Source organism: Athene noctua, chromosome 3 (assembly GCF_965140245.1).
Source record: "Athene noctua chromosome 3, bAthNoc1.hap1.1, whole genome shotgun sequence".
Taxonomy (NCBI): domain Eukaryota; kingdom Metazoa; phylum Chordata; class Aves; order Strigiformes; family Strigidae; genus Athene; species Athene noctua.
Window position 1 is genome coordinate 32437904 of NC_134039.1, and position 16430 is coordinate 32454333.

General features: G+C 38.9%; 1 protein-coding gene across 7 annotated transcripts in view; it reads right to left on the reverse strand.

Annotated features, from left to right (window-relative positions):
- The window catches only part of ATF7IP (activating transcription factor 7 interacting protein), a 109885-nt gene that overhangs the window by 52589 nt on the left and 40866 nt on the right, over positions 1-16430 (reverse strand). For 5 of the 7 annotated variants that reach the window (XM_074902621.1, XM_074902620.1, XM_074902614.1 and 2 more), the window contains exon 2: positions 4934-5994. In XM_074902621.1, coding sequence (XP_074758722.1) covers positions 4934-5987 — 1054 coding nt within the window. In that variant the 5' untranslated portion in view covers positions 5988-5994. Of the gene's footprint in view, positions 1-4933; positions 5995-8780; positions 8865-9082; positions 9314-16430 lie in introns of those variants that run through there. The other 2 variants (XM_074902616.1, XM_074902618.1) reach the window with 2 other exon arrangements.

Genomic DNA, 16430 nt, shown 5'->3' on the forward strand with positions numbered 1-16430 from the left:
GTTTGTTATTCACAAAGAAGAACAGGTCTGGCACATGAAGGTCAAGAATAGGTTCACCTGCAGCAACCTGCAGGCTGTGGAATTAAAAATCCTGCAAGAAGTCAGCAGGACAAGTATCATTACAGTCCTTGCATTCCAGACGGCATATTTCACCTTATTCAGGACCTACTCGGTAGTATCCCAAAGGGAGCTAAGCTGGAAAGCAAAAGGATGTGGAAGAGCTGTTCTTCAAGGACAGCTTCCTCAAAGAGTGAGAACAGTTCATTTCAATGTGCAGAAGAACATAGAAACAGCATGGAAGAAAGCCGGCATAGGTGAACAGGGACCTCCTGACAGATGTCTAGTGTAAAAAAGAATTACACAGAAGGAGGAAGCAAGAGGAATACAGGCACATTGTCCAGTTGTGCAGGAATGGAATAAAAAAAGCCAAAGCCCAACTGGAATTGAAGCCAGGAAGGGATGTAATGTACAAGAAGAGCTTCTATAACTACAATGGCAGCAAAAGACTAAGGAAAATTGTGGAGTCACTACTCACTGGGCCAGGCAACCTAATGACTGTGTACATGGAAAATGCTGAGGTATTTAATTTCTCTGTCTCCATTTTTCACTGGCAAATTTCCCTCCTAGGTTCCTGAAAGCAGAGAGAGAGACCCTGGCAGAATCTGCATAAGTGAACTGCTATCCCACAGTCAAGAAGACAGAGCTAGAGCACATGCCATCCAGGTGGATAGAGAAGTCCACAGGAACAGACGAGATGTACCCAAGAATGCTGAGGAGGAAAGCTGGTGGCATTGTGAGACCCCTCTCTACCATCTTCATGGCAACTAAGTGAAGCTTCTAATGACTGGGAAAAGGGAAATGTCAGAGTCATCTTCAAGACAGTCAAGGAGGATGATTCATGGAAACTACAGGCCGGTTGGCCTCACCTGACATCTTGGGGAGTTATGGAAAAATATTCCTCATAGCAAGCCATTGCCAGGCACACAAAGGAAAGAAAGGTTATGGGCAGTATTCAGCTTGGATTTAGTAAGGGCCAATCGTGTCTGACAGACCTGGTAGCTTTTTATGATGGGCTCAAAGAATTGGTATCAGCGGTATATAGTCCATCCGGTGGCTTAGCACCAGAGGCAGTCTTCAGGGATCCATACTGGGCTAATGCAGTTTATCGTACTTACTAATGAACTGGACCTGTGGGCAGGAGATCACAGCTGGCAAGTTTGCAGATACAAACTGGAAGGAATGGCAAATATTCTGCAGGGCACAGCTGCTATTCAGAGGCACACTGGCAGGCTGGAAAAATGGGCTAACACAAAGTGCAGCAAGTGCAAATGCAAAGTCCTGCATCTGGGATAGAATAATCCTATGCATTAAGACAGGCTGGGGGTTGACTGGCTAGAACAGGACTTTGTAGAACAGGGTCTTGATTCCTGGTGGAAAACAATTTGAACATTAGTCAATAGTGTGAAGTAAGTTCAACAGCATTTCAGGCTGTATTAACAAGAAGTATGTCCAGCAGGATAAGGGAAGTGATTCTTCTCTGTCCAGCACTTGAGAAACCCCTATCTGCAGCACTATGTCTGGTTTTTGGATACTAGAAAGGCACTGACAAAAATCACAGCAAGTCCAGTGGAGGGTCACCAGAAAGATCAAGGGGATGAAGTACATGCTATATGAGCAGATGACAGAACTGGATTTGCTCAGCCTTAACAAGTGAAGACTACCTGGAGATTGTATCGCCGCCTTCCATTACATAATGGGAGGGCAAAGACAAGATGAAGCCACTAGTCTTTAAAATGCACAGCAACAGGAGAGGCAGCAACAGACACAAGTTGCAACACAGCTGGTAACAATTTAGCACAAAGTTTTTCACTGTTGAAGTTGGCTAAATATTAGGCTACCCAAGAAGAAGTTGTGGTATATCCATCCTTGGAAATGGATAAAAGTAAACTGCCAAGGTCCCTGAGCCATCTGATATAATTGGACCTGCTTTAGATAGGAGGTTGGAATAAAAACCATCAAACTACTTTGCAATTTCATCATCTTCCCTGTTGCTCTTTCATGTACTCTTTCCACTTCTGTGACATCTTCTTTGATATGGGGAGGGGAAAGAGAATTATACAAAACATATAAGAGCTTGGTGTCCCCTAGTGAAGTTTTCCTCAATTTCTTAATTTATTCCTAGCATTCTTTATTTGCTTTCTTCAACTGTTACTGTGTCAATGTTTTCACAAAATTACCTACTATAATCCTGGAAAATCATCATGGAGTGATGAGTCAGTTCTGTCTTTCTATCAAGCTATGAACATTTTCATACTCATCTGTACCACTTTGTACTTAAGCACAGTGAGTTTCATCTGCTATTTTTATACCCTAGTCATTCAGCACTGTAAGATTCTTCTACAGCTCTTCATAGTATCATTAGCAAACCATCACCTCACTAGTCACCATTTTAGGTACGTTATTAATTCTGTTGCACAGCACAGTCTCTGGAACAGATCATCTTAGATTAACTTTCCATTCTTCAAATTATTATTTCCTCCATAAGGACTTGGCATCTTACCTGAAGACAGTTCAGTTTCCAAAGTCCTTGGTAAGAAATTATTTGTGTTTGGATATCCAAAAGAATTCAAATACATCAATCAGGTCTTCCTTGTCACGTGCTTGTTTATCTACCCAAAGAGCTCCAAGATTTTCTAATGTATGATCTGCTGTTACAAAAATCTTAAGTGTCAACATAGCTATTAAAAGATTCTATTAATCTGCCCATCTTCTAAGTAGCATTATTTACGTTGTTGTTTAGCCAGGCTGGGTTTTGTCTGAGGTTTTTGAAAATCATACTTTTTAACTGAGGAGTTTGTACCTGTGCCTCCAATATAGCACCTTCAAATGATCTCCATACCATCTCCACAGATTTAATTCTCAGACTCTTTCCAAAAGTTAACCTCTATCTTCTTACAACAACTCTACCTGTTTTCTCATACAATTGCTTCCTGTTCCTGCAACCTCTCTGCTATTATCTTTGTTATTGAAAGACTGATACTGGTGAAAGGACTGCAAAATTTTGTGTATTAATATCCTGTTAAATTTAGTACAAAATTGGTCCCCAAGAGATCTGCTTGAAACATTTCACAGAGAGTGTACTATTCAGAAAAATTCCCTTCTCTGCAACTTGATGGGCAAGCTTTATGAAGCTTAGAACACAGAAATTAACAGGTAACTGCTGGTCAAGGACAGAACATACTTCACAGTGGCCAGAGTTCAAGAACAGTCCCAGTTACAGTCATGCAACTGTAAAAGTCATAAACTGTCATAACCAATAAATAAAACAACTAGTCAAGAGAACTTGTCCCACCACCAAAAGTGAAAATTTGAAAAAAATATTGCGGGATACAATAATTTTAGACTTCTGCAAACTGTATTCCAATATTTAATATTCACTTCTGTCTTTCTGCTCCAGAGCAAACACTCATCTGTGACCATAGTGTGTTTTCTCCTTTGCTAAGATGAAAAAACCAACCCTGCTATGCTAATTTAATTTATCTCCAATGAAAGAACCCTTAAACTGTGGTAAGAACAAGAATGATCAATTTATTTGTGATGCACATTTTATACATTTTGACACAAGTTCACACAATGTTCTTTGTCCTTGCCACCCCCCACTTCCAAATAGTTTCTGTATGGCTAATTGCACAACAGTGGTATCACTTTGCAATGTCAGCAACACCTAACACTTAAATCAGATTCTTAGAAGAAACTATGGAACCTGCCTTTTCTCTGTTTAACTGGCACAAATTTGAAGGTAAATACCAGAAAAGGAGGAAGAGTCTGAAACATGGCTAAAGAGACGTATTCTTATCTCCCTTTCTCTAGTTGTTTAGACCGAATGCCATCACACATTAGTGAAAGACAGAATTTCATCATTAGTGAAACAAGAATTGAGAAACTATGGTTACTAACTTTCCAGAGATTGAAAGACACCTGAATCTTGTTTAATCTATGGGATTCCTACCCAGTCAAGCATGTTTAAACACGTTGTGTTAGCATGGTCATAATTTCATAAAAAACTATGCAACGGGGAAAAAAAATGAAAAAAGGAAACCAAGATAATTTAAAACAACAGCTTAATTATAGATAAAAGAGCAGTGTCAGTTTATCTGTAGATTATTCACCCGTTTTATTTTCAGAAGTTCAATGGTATGACAATGAGTGCCCTATGTGAAAAAAATAAATATGCTTTAAAAACTGACAATAATACATGATATAAGATATCCATTCAGTTAAACATAAAAAAATCTTCTGCTAACTACTTGAAGAGACTACCAGTCTCCTACACTTTCGAATGTTTATCACTTGGCATAGTCAGATAAAATTTAGATAAAAACCACTATGAATTAAATAAATAAAAGGTATATAGCATGAAAACCATAACGTGTTTTTCCTTAAAACTTCCTAATACTGTCTTTTGGTGAAAAAAACAAACAAAAAAAAAAAACAAATGGAACTTGTGGCATGCCTGGATTACCAGCATGTTATTCTTGCTATCTATTTGCATGTTAAAAGAAAGTTGAAATGCTTTCTTCTGCTCAAGAACAGTAAATGTAAACATTTCTATTCCCACAAATCTTTCTGTTCCATGTCTGGCAATTACTCATCTTTCCTCTTCTTCCACCACCACGCCACCCCAGTTTGCAAAGAGCATGAGGAAAAAAAACCAAACCAAACAAACCAGATCCCAAACATGACAGTTTTTTGGTGTTAAAACTTTCTTTTTTTCTGGGCCTCAAATTCCATCCATGAAAACTGTAAGACTACATAACACAGAACTGGTGGGTAAGACTGCCTTTTTAATTTAGACACGTCACAAGTGTGTCATTTTAAGAAGTGAACAAAAACATGGACTTGAATCAAAACTACCAATTTATAAAATTCTTACCTGGAAGACTTGACTTGTTTGGTAGTAGCACTTCAGCACGTTCCTCCTTCTCATCACAGGGATCCTCTTCATCAGACAGTACTAAGAAAGCCTCTTTTGGCAGACTTTCATTGCTTTCCTGCTTGGATGGTGAACCCAAACAGTTGTCTATTTTCTCTTCTAAATCTGGGACTGTGTCATCCCCTGGAAGTAGAGAACTTTTAGAAAAACAGCTCAGTTCATCTTCAGCAGGGGCCAGTTTTTCCAAAATTGGAATAATTTCATCTGTTTCCATAGATTCCACAGTATTGTCCAAGGTACTTCCACTTGGCTCACCTGTCTTCTGAACAGTGGTTTCTGACAGACCTGCAGTGCCGTCTTGTTTGTCCTTTGGTTCCTGGTTAGCTTCCATGCTGCTAGAGATGGCATCTTCTCCAACAGTGTCTTCAACAGTTACTTCTTCAGTCCTCTTTTCCTCAACAGATGAATTGGAATTAATAGGTATGTCATTTTTTTCTCCGTTCACTTCAGAAGAGTCACTAATATCACAAACTGATTTACTTTCACCTTCTGATGGGATGTTACTCTCTCTTTGGTCCAAATGATCTTTTGTATTATTTTCTTCATGGAAGTTATCTTTATTGCTACCAACCACTCCATTTTCAGCTTTACAATCTAAAGCACTATCAGTACTTTTGTCCTGCTCAAGAGTAATATTCTCTGGAGACAGTGTTAGAGGTTTGGGTTCTATGTCATTGACTATGTCCCCTGCCCTACTTTCAGGGCTTTTGGCTTCACTAATGTCATCAGAAGCTGTTCTTCCTTCTTCCAAGTTAGCACACAAGTCCACTAGGCCATTAACTTCCCTCTTCTCCTCCATACAGTCTGTACTGCTTAAACAGGAATTTAAATCAGAATCTCCATTCTCATGCTTTCCATTTAACAATTTAACTTCAGTTGTTTTCAACAGCTCCTCTTTAACCTTATAGACAGCTTCAAGTTGTTGTCGATCACTTGCTCTCATTGTTTTTCGTGCTTTAAAGACTTTCTTCTGAGGTTCATCTGTGCTATCCATCTTGACCCTTAAAAAAAGTTCAGAAAGAATTGTGAAGGTAAAAATTATCAAAGTACAGCATCCCTAAGACTGCAGCATTTAGCCCATTTTAAAGCAAACTGGCTTAACTGTTATCTACGAAAACAAACATCTGACAACACACTTAAATTTGTCCTCAGAAAAAGTGAATACAAGTTTCTACGTATGCTGCACAAACACATGTATGTAAAGATCACTGAGGTCACACTATAAAATTATGTAGGAATATTCTGACTATACATTCTACATCAGTTATCTTGCATTATTATTATTATAGCAAAGCCACATAATGAGGTTTTCTAGATAATGAGGTTTTCTAGCTAGAAACAGATATTGTGTTAATGTAAAAGCCAGCAGTCTCTCTTTTCGTATAAATGTAAGAGATACTCTTGGTCCATCATTTTACATTTATTTTATCTTTCTATATATATTGCAGAGCCATTTGAAAAAAATAGAAGATTCCAGGCTCAGCTAACCTTGAACAATTCCAAGAGATCCTAATAGGTGACTAGCTAGCGAGACTTCTGTTAACGTAGTACAAGGATACAAGGCCTTTACATCAAAATTAAGACAGACAAGTAGTTTGATCTCCTAGACTACAGTGCTTCCTTTTATAAGCATTTTATGAGCATTACCCTGAATCTAAAAATTCTTATATTACAAAATTCACAATCCTGCCTTTCCTCTAACCAAAAGATATACTAACAGATTAATAAAATGTTCACAGACAACTTAAAATCAAATTCATAAGTGAATCACTTCAGCAATCATAACAGACAAAACAAATTAAGTGTTTTTCTGATCTGGTTTCCTTAATCATCTAAGCAGTCTTTCACTCATATTTTTAATATAAAACACTGTAAATACAGAGTAAAACAAAGAGCACTTCCTTTTTAAATTTGCCAAGAATAGCAGTCTTAAAAATCAAACATCAGAATACCTTTACATTGATGCATCCTTACTTTTTTCTTTAAAAAAATACTGAATAAGCTTGAATTTCTAATATATTTCAAAATTTCGTTTACTTCATATCCTAGAATATTATCCAAAATCTAGTTTAAAAACAAAACTCTAATACACCTCTAAGTGAACCTGTACAAAAAAAGGCTCCTCAAAATTTCATTGTTAGATGGTTACGAGTAACTCATACGTATTTTCAGCTCAATCCCACAATCTTTTGCAACCAAAGAATATCCAATAATAGCTACTGTGACAAAATTATAAGCATAGATGAGATTAAAAGATGAACGCTAAACGCTGGTTAACAGCTAAATATCATGTATCACTGCAGACCAGCCTTAAAGCGTTTCCATCCATACCCACAAGGGAGCACACTGCAGCCAAGTAATGCATCTCCATGTGAGAGCCGAGTGACAGAAAGAACAATTAAATCGGTAACCGGTCCAGACAGGTTTAGTCATATCGGGGGAAGCCAATCAGCAGCCATCTAATAAATACTGCCTTCCAGTCTTTCAAAGAGAGCAACTCCTGAGCAGGTTTCTGCACAATTAAAACATTTAAAACTGGTAGTGTTCTAAATGTATGTATGTTGGTACCCTCCCTTTATACTTAACTAACACAAGTTTAGCTCTGCGCTTCCCTCAACTGATGCCTGGGTATTTTCAGTTTTTACTCATCATGTGACCAAGTCATAAAAAGGAAATGAGTAGCCCAGGCCCCAAGCCAATAGAGGGACATCTTTTATTTCAAAGAAAGGCATTTGTACAGAAGGTTATTATAACTCATGCGTATTTTCAGCTCAATCCCACAATCTTTTGCAACCAAAGAATATCCAGTAAAAGCTACCGTGACAAAATTATAAGCACAGATGAGATCAAAAGATGAACACTAAACACTGGCTAACAGCTAAATATCATGCACAAAACGACTGCCCCATGCAGAAATAAATGTGTATGGGTTAAATGCTTTTAAAAAGGTGGTAGGTTTAGGGCTGCTTTTTTTGTTTTGACTTTTTAAACACAAGAAATTTTGAAACCAACGCACACAAACATTGTGTCTATTTGTTTAGGTACAATTTATGAAAATTCTCTTTTTCATTTTAAGCTTTAAAGTCATATATACTTCAGCATGAGACACACAAACACACCATCAGGCACCTCCCTCCAATAATATTTGGAGATTTCTTCCTCATGACCAAATGTGTGCTACCATAGCAAAACCAAAATGTGGCAGTGCAGCTAGGAATACAAGAAGGATTCCTCAGCCCATTAGTTTTTCCCTCTGTATCTTTTTTTTTATTATTATTACTCTGCAGAGAGATCGCAGCTCTAAAGCAACAAAGAAGTTGCTGCTATGGATTAGCCTATAATCGTGTGCTCCTATGAGCAGTCCAAAAGCTGCTTGAAACGTTAGCCAATCAGTAAGCAGCTGCCTGAATCCCGCCTGGTAACAGGCAACAGACAAAGAGAAGGTCATGGAAACATAGAGGGGGGGTGGGAAGGGGGAGTGGGAAAACTGGAATCTAAACAGTGCACAATGGGGTTTGCATGGTATTACCGGTCTAGAACAGCATCAGCACAGGGTTCCTGGCGTGCAAGCAGTGCTAGCCAAAAGCACCATTAACCATAAGACATTTGCCAAAACATAATAACTACATGGAGGAAGTAAAGCCTTTGATCATGAAAATCAAATGCTCAAATATGCAAGTCTACTTAAATGTAGCATAGCCAAACCAAGGAAAGCGAGGCAGCAAATGGTCAGAATTCTGTTCTAGATGGAGAGTTCCAGAGAATGAAAGCCGTGAACAGAACCTACCTTTTAAGTAGCGGTTCATAAAAAGCAGTTTTCAGTTGAAATCCTCTAAAGCAACGTTGATACAAGTTGTCAGAAATTTAAAAACTATTTTCAAAGAAGAAAAATAACCATTTACGATCTATTCTTACAGAACATGCACTGAACTAACGTTCTAATTTTTTCTACCACTAATACAAGTCTACTGATCTGACTGAATGCAAGATACCACCAGCCTACTGAGATCCACATACGACTATGCCTTTATTTTAAAATGTAATAAACAAAGCAAAGGACATATGGTAAGTGCAAATAATATTTCTTACAGCACACCAGACGATTTGACTTTTCCTCCGTTTTAGGCTAAAATTATGTTAGTGTTGGCTGAACAAAGTGAAAGAAGAATGTGCCATTTTCTAAGAAAAAATTACGTCACCATCCTGTCCTATTTCACCTAGTGCACATCCAGCAAAAAAGGTCCACTGTGACTGGAAAAAAATCTTTAGCTTATTCCCCCTCCCCCGTGTTTAATAGCCAGTATCGAAGTTCGCGGTTTAAGAAACAAGCGGCATTTTCCCCTGCCGCAGAGCCTTGTAATTTCGCAGGCGCACCCGAGGGGGAGCCCGCTGCGGCCCCGCGCCCCCTCCGCGTCCCGCGGGACGCGCCAGCCGCAGGTCCGGCCCTGCGCGGGAACGGACCCGAGCCCTCATCCGATTGGCTGGGGGAGCATGCACGGCAGCCAATCAGACAGCAGCTCCTTAAAATCTACCCAGCAACAAAGCCCCGGGAGGCCGGCGGCAAGAAGTCGGCCAGGGCATGAATACGAACACGGGGGCCCACGGCGCAGGCGAGCCGAGTCGAGTCGAGTCGAGTTTGCGTTAACTTATCAAGGTTTTCCAAAGAGCTGGTAAATGACATGGGAATGAAGTTAAGGGTTTTCAGTTTGAGACCTGGAGCCACACAAAAGCGGTAACCCACAAGTGCAGTGCACAGATGCAATGAAGATTTGGTGTTTAACATGCAGAATAATTTTTAGGCTATTTTAAGACTACCAAATTTCAGTGATGCCAGATGTTGAATCAAAAAACCTGCCGAGGTCCAACCCGGGTTCAAGTATGTCAGCTGGTAACCTTTCTTCAAATACTGTGCAGTGCCTGTGCTCTTCTAGTGTACCAACAGGAGCATCAAAATCAGTGGTTTTTCACAACTGCAGTAGGATTTGTGCCTCGAAAGTAGAGGCCATTCTTCCCCAACCTTGCAAACTGCCTTTTGAAGAACCAGTTCAGTAAACATTTAAGTCCGCACATGTATCTATGCCCAAGAAAAATACCCAGATGTATGGTTACAGGTTTGATAAAGCAGAATAAATTCACAGCACAGTTTCAAACAGGTCATACGGTCTTGTGTACTGTACACAATCAGAACTTCATGTACAAACCTGAACTATTCTCTTGTCACTTCAGCATTACAATGAATTGAGCAGTTGTCCTGTGCCTTCTCTACCTCCAGAGAATAATACCACCTTTGACTTTGGCTCATAAACCACTTCCTCATACTAAATTAGTAATTTTAGAGTTCTTTTCCCATGAAGCTGCCATGCCTTGTGGGAAAAATAGGACTGTCAGGTTCATTTACACAACTAAAATCTTTGATCTGCTGGTGATTTTGCAGAATTGCCCTTACATAGTTCATCAGTTTATGCCTTGATAACTACTACACATAAGATGTGTACTTTTGAAGATGGAACAGAAAACAAGTGCAAATCTTTCCTAGACAACTTTCAATCAAAATACATATTCCAGTTAGCCTCATACAAGCAACACAAGTGCCCTAGAAACATCTGCTCATTAGCATGTGGAGCTTAAGCTCATTCTTTAAGGAAAGCTTTGTCTTTTTCTATAAACTAAGTTTTAACAGCCATTTAGGTCATTAAACCAGTAGAACTGTTTGAGTGGAACTCAGAGCAACAGTAGTAGATACTTCCCACAAGTGCTAGAGATTTCAACTTTTATCAACAACTTAAAACATAAGCTTTCGATTCAGCTGCGAGATCTCCAAACACTAAACAAGTACTGGTGTTTGAAATATCTGTAACACCAAAATTCTGCTTTCTTACAGATTGATTTTTTTTTAGCACAAGCTAAGGCACTAAGTACATTTCTTTTTGTGAAAAACAAGATTTATTAAGTTTTACATAAAGCTGAATTTGGGCATTTTAAGATACATTTATGGAATATTTTTATTATACACTGTTTAAATACTATGCTGCAGTTCCATCTTTGGCAGAGGATTAACAGTTACCGTTATCCTTAAATATGAGGGGCCAGTAATTCCATAGAAGTGGACACTAATTGCCAGAATACATCTACAATTAAAAACTTACCCAACTTCCGATTTTCCAAACTTAAAATCAGACCAAAAAATATGAGAAACTCTGGGAAAAAAATCCTTAAAAAAAAAAAAAAAAAGATGTTGTGTTCATGCTCTTCTATGCATTATAAAATACAATATTTTTTCCTTTTATCAGGGAATTTCGAGTGAAAATTCAACAGGCTACAGCTGTAAAAGGTATCACTAATGTATGCAGAACGGCATCCTTTTTAAGGCAGGTCTCTTTACAAGTCTTCTGTTAGCTAAAATGTAGAATAACACTATTCTAATAATAAAAATATATTTACCCGTAACATTCTGTAAAGAATTTTCTAAACTAGGCAGCTAACTGTAGTGATGTAACCTCAGCTTTCAAACACCTGCAACTTGGTGACATCAGACTTCAGAGGTGAGCTGTCTGATGCTAACAGTGGTCCCCCCTGAGGTTGCTTCTCAAATGCCAGAAGAAACAGAACTGAAAACCTGCAACAAAACAGGTGATGCTGAATTAAAATGTTAAGTGTCATGCATACAAGCACCTTTTAGAGGTTTTTTTGCAGCAGCTACATTTTCTCAGTAACAAAAGAGCAACCATTTAAAATGGAACCAAAATAACCATTGATTAGTTGGCTAAGGGAACCTCCTCTTTTACAAAGCATTGTCAGTACATCCTCTAGGGAAGATATCCTTTCTCGGGAGAGGCAGTGCACCTGCTGCTTTGCTTGCTTGTTCCTTGCTCAGACCAGTCCTTCTACACACACAAGTCAGGGCTGAGCTCCCAGCAAGCGCCTCACCTCAGACTGGAGAAGGCAGGTCTTCAGTATGCAATGGAACCAGCTGTTTCATTATTTCAGCTAATTGAAGCCTGGGAGAAACTTTTCATAAATTCTGGGGGCAGGAAGGCTATTTGCCTGTTTTCCACATGAAATCATGACTTTTCTTTCTGCGAGTGTCTGAGGGAGGCCCTGCAGCCATCTTGCCCCCTCACCAGCTCCCGGCCGCTTTTCCTGCCTGACGGCCAGGGACTACGTGAAATTTGCATACCCGCTCGGGATTGGCTGCAGCACAGTTGATTTGCATAAACCAATCCGCACCTGCGAGGCGGAGCCACCCAGGAGGCCTGTGCAAATCTGCCCAGCAACCGGCTAAAAATAGAACAGGCGCCCCCGGCAGCTATTCCGCGCGTCCCCGACGGTGTCGCCGCGCACGTCAGGGAGCGCGCCGCGCGGGTCGGCCTCCTTGCGAAACGTGCACCGTGACGCGCCACTGCGAGGCGGCGCCCCGGGACAGCCGCTCTGCAAACACGAGGAACGAAGGGATGCCTGATCTTCAAGTTTTGTGCCAAAAGCAGAGGCGTTAAGTGGGGCTATGTGGCACACCTAACTCATAGGTTTTCACGGGTTTTGGTGGTTTTTAAAAATAGAAACAAGTATTTCTTAAGTCATCTCTTTTCAAATCAAAACAACTATCTTAATCTGCACATCATCTTCCTTCTCGCTTTCATTCCTAAGCAAACAGGAACAGAAACCATGTTTCTAACTCTGACTGTTTAATACCCTGTTATCAGTTCGGTGACATGAAATGTGAGTCATCCACAACAGATGTCATGGAATCCTCATTAAATGTGGACTCTTATAGCTGAAGTTACAGATTTCTTTTTTGCTCCTTGGTAAGTCACACCTCACCAGACACACACCTGTACAGTTTGTACACTCAAATTAAAGACAGTGTAGGATCTGGAAAGGTGAGCAGGCTGAGACAAAGACAAACTCTGTAAATAGTAAGACATCCTGAGAATAAAAATTAAATACAAAACCGGGTAAGGAAAGTATACAATTTTAAAAGGGTTATGTAAATACATTGATAACTTCAACAATGATCTACACATACAGCATTTTACCATTCTCCACCTACAGAACGGGTATCATCTACACGAATTTGATTTTCAGTACTACTGAACTGATGACAAACTCTTCTGGCTGTAGCAGAAGCAACTAAAGAAGTTTCTGCACTTTTCTATCCATGACATCTGCCCCGTTTCTGTTTCATGGAACTGGTTGAAGGCAGGTGGGAGCCAACAAAGTGAGATGGATGAGAACAGCACCCAATGCACACGGGACACATACAGCTGCCTAGGCTACAAGGCTGTCTCAATTAAATGAGAGGGAAAAAAAGTGGCCAACACAGACAGTCACAGAGTGACCTGACAATGGTTGATAGCTTTTGAATGACTCCACAAAACAATCACAAAAATTAACCAGAAATCCCAATATGAAGGTTAAAGTGAAGGATGACAAAAATATGAATCTAAGAAGTCTTCAAAATAACATTAGAAGAAAAAAACACCAAACCAAAAAACACAAAAGAGTTTCTTGTAAAAGCTACAATTTACCAAAACTTTATTACCCATACCTACTGTTAGAACTATTTGTCGCAAGCATTCTTCTTTAAGGAAAGGTAGGTTATTCCACAGACATTAGTTTGCTACTGCAAACAGATTTTACTAGTAACTGTGCCACCCTGCCCACAAGACAGTTATTCATTCAGAGGCTAAATGTTTCCCTAAAGAAACTAATGTTGGGGAATGATGGGAACTGAAACACAAACTTATCAACCTAATATTCTATTAATTACTAGACACAAAAGAAAAATCGAAAAGTGTGTTTTCAGTGCTGGTAACCCACTGCATTAATATGCTAAGAACCCTAGATAATACAGGTCATTCACGTTTTTACAACAATAAGCACTCACTCTCTAATAAATTTCTATGGCAGTCAATTTATTATACCGACCATACAATAGAGTAAGATTTATTTACTCTAGTAAAAGTGTACCACAGCAGATTAAATTCTCTTGGGTCAATGGGCAGACAATTCTTTTCTGTATTAGCTGCTAGGCAAAGATTTGTCATATATCTCAAGCCTGTAAAGACTTGTAAGAAAAATTATCCAAGGTATTACCCAAACTACATGTTTCGTAATCGAACACACAGGCAACCAACTTAAGCTTGCTTAGAACAAGCTCTGCAGACAGAGATTGCCAGACAATTTTTTGCTAAACTGACCAAGGAACAGGAAGCAGAAAGCAGACAAACACAAGATGGTTTATGTAGTTCCAATCAAAGAAATAAACGTTAAGAAAAATAGATATAGTTTTGAAAGGGGGGTTGATCACAAAAAGTAACCTGAAATGGTATTAATTCTTGTGTATTCTTCCTTTCTAGAACCTTCAACATACCCCTCTTTTCTCATGGTACTTGCTGCATAGTCAGTAGACTTAAGATCTTTCTAGATCCCATTTGCCTGAATTGTTTTGAGATCAAGTGCAACACCTTACATTTTGTTACCATATAGGATTCTCTTTTCTCATTAGTATCTTCTTGCCACACTTTGCAAGTAGGTACAAGTTTTGAAATAAAGTCACTAGTTTTAAGTGGCACAGCTGTATTTATCTGTATCAGCAGCACCTTAAACAAGCAGCAAAGCACGATATACCCTACAGATTTCTGAGGTGCTAACACACACCTGATGCTAATACACTCATGTCAACTCAGTTATGTACTCTGGCAAACAAGAATATTTGAATAGAAGCGAAGGAAGACCAGAGGAATGTCCTGAAAGTAATCATTCAGTTGATGGGAAAATGCTTTTGTACTTGGTTCTTTAAAAAATAAAATTAAACATTTATTCTTCCTATCAGTGTTTTTGAATGAACATCAGTAACAAAATTGCATCCATTCCACATAAAGTATGTTGATATTACATGACATGGTACACACTCATGTTTGTGTGTGAAGGATGAAATAAAGCAAGAATATGATGCAAGCACTGGTGAGGTTACATGTGAATTCAGATCAGAGGCCTCAGATCCGTTAAAGCTAACCTTTTAGTTTAACACAGCAAATACAGAAAACCCAGCAAGTAAGAAAAGCCTCAGCCCAGATCAGTTTTCTGATGCTATTAACTATGCAGATGCTTCTAACACTTAAACCAGCATAAGACAGGAGAAGAAGGGCAAAGGGAGAACAACTTTAAGACTAGCATGTTGCATACCAGCCTTTTAATACCAACTTACATTACCTGTACAGCTACAGCACTGAGCTAGATTAGGAAGCTTAACCTCCAGATACGAATTTAGTAGGATCACTGCTTTATTAAACTCAGCTCCTTCAACTGCCTGACAGGAGTATCAGGGCTGTTGCACCAAAAAATGCAACAGAACAGCTTTGGGTTTTCTGGGTGTGAATGTATAAGTCAAGGACTCGCTGTAATGGACAGGCAGACCTTCCAGAGGTTAACAAAGCACTACAGGTGTCCCATGAAGTCAGCTTCATCTGGTTATTCAGGCTTTTTGGAGAGAGGGCAAGGAGGCTGTTTCCACACTGCCTTTGGATAGAGTATTAAGAAGAAAGGGAAACAAAATTTGCCTCTGCTCTATGGACAATACCAAGCTCCTAATGTTAATTTTTATTTGAATATTTCCAGGCTTCTGTACTCATTTACAGATAACAAGTGTTAATTATACTTGATATTACAAATTCCATACCATGAGTATTAGTACAGAAAATATGGAAATCCGTACTATCCCATCCCTTTAAAAACATTTCAGTGAACATCCTGCAGCACATGCAAACATTTTATTTTCTATTTTAAAAAAGAAAAAATTTTCTGTGGTGGCTCATATACATGCTAAGCTTTTTGCCAACTAACCTGATGGTAATCAAGTTATTACTAAACATTACTTTAAATTGGATAACAATCTTCATTCCATAACATTATCGAGTTTTCCTGGTCACATGAAGCCAGGGTTACATGCTTTTGAGCTGTAGAAATTTTCTGTGAAAATTCTCTACTCATTCATCTATTTGGATTACCCATCAATTTAGTGACTGAGTATCTATTTTAAACATACCAGGAAAATTAATTAAGGAAGAATATGTTTATAACCCACAGCTGGTTTGGTTGGCTCTACTTAATATTCAGTTATCCCAAAAAACCACAAAGTGTCATCATCACAAAGTTGAGTACTGCATCAACTAAAAAGGTCAGACTGCTGAGAAAAATCCATGTCTAGTGTACCAGAGTATCCTTAAGGGAATAGAATTATTGAAGCTTAAAATGGTTTAGCCTAAAACTAATCACATTTTACATAAACATGATTTGCAAAATTCATGTGTCTGCATTTAACCATCAAAGAGAACAGTCATATGTGACAAGGACCAACAAGAAGTAGTAACCCCTTAACTGGTCACAGATTATCCCAAAACTCAAAACAAAATTTCTAATCTTTAGCAAAGGTCGACAG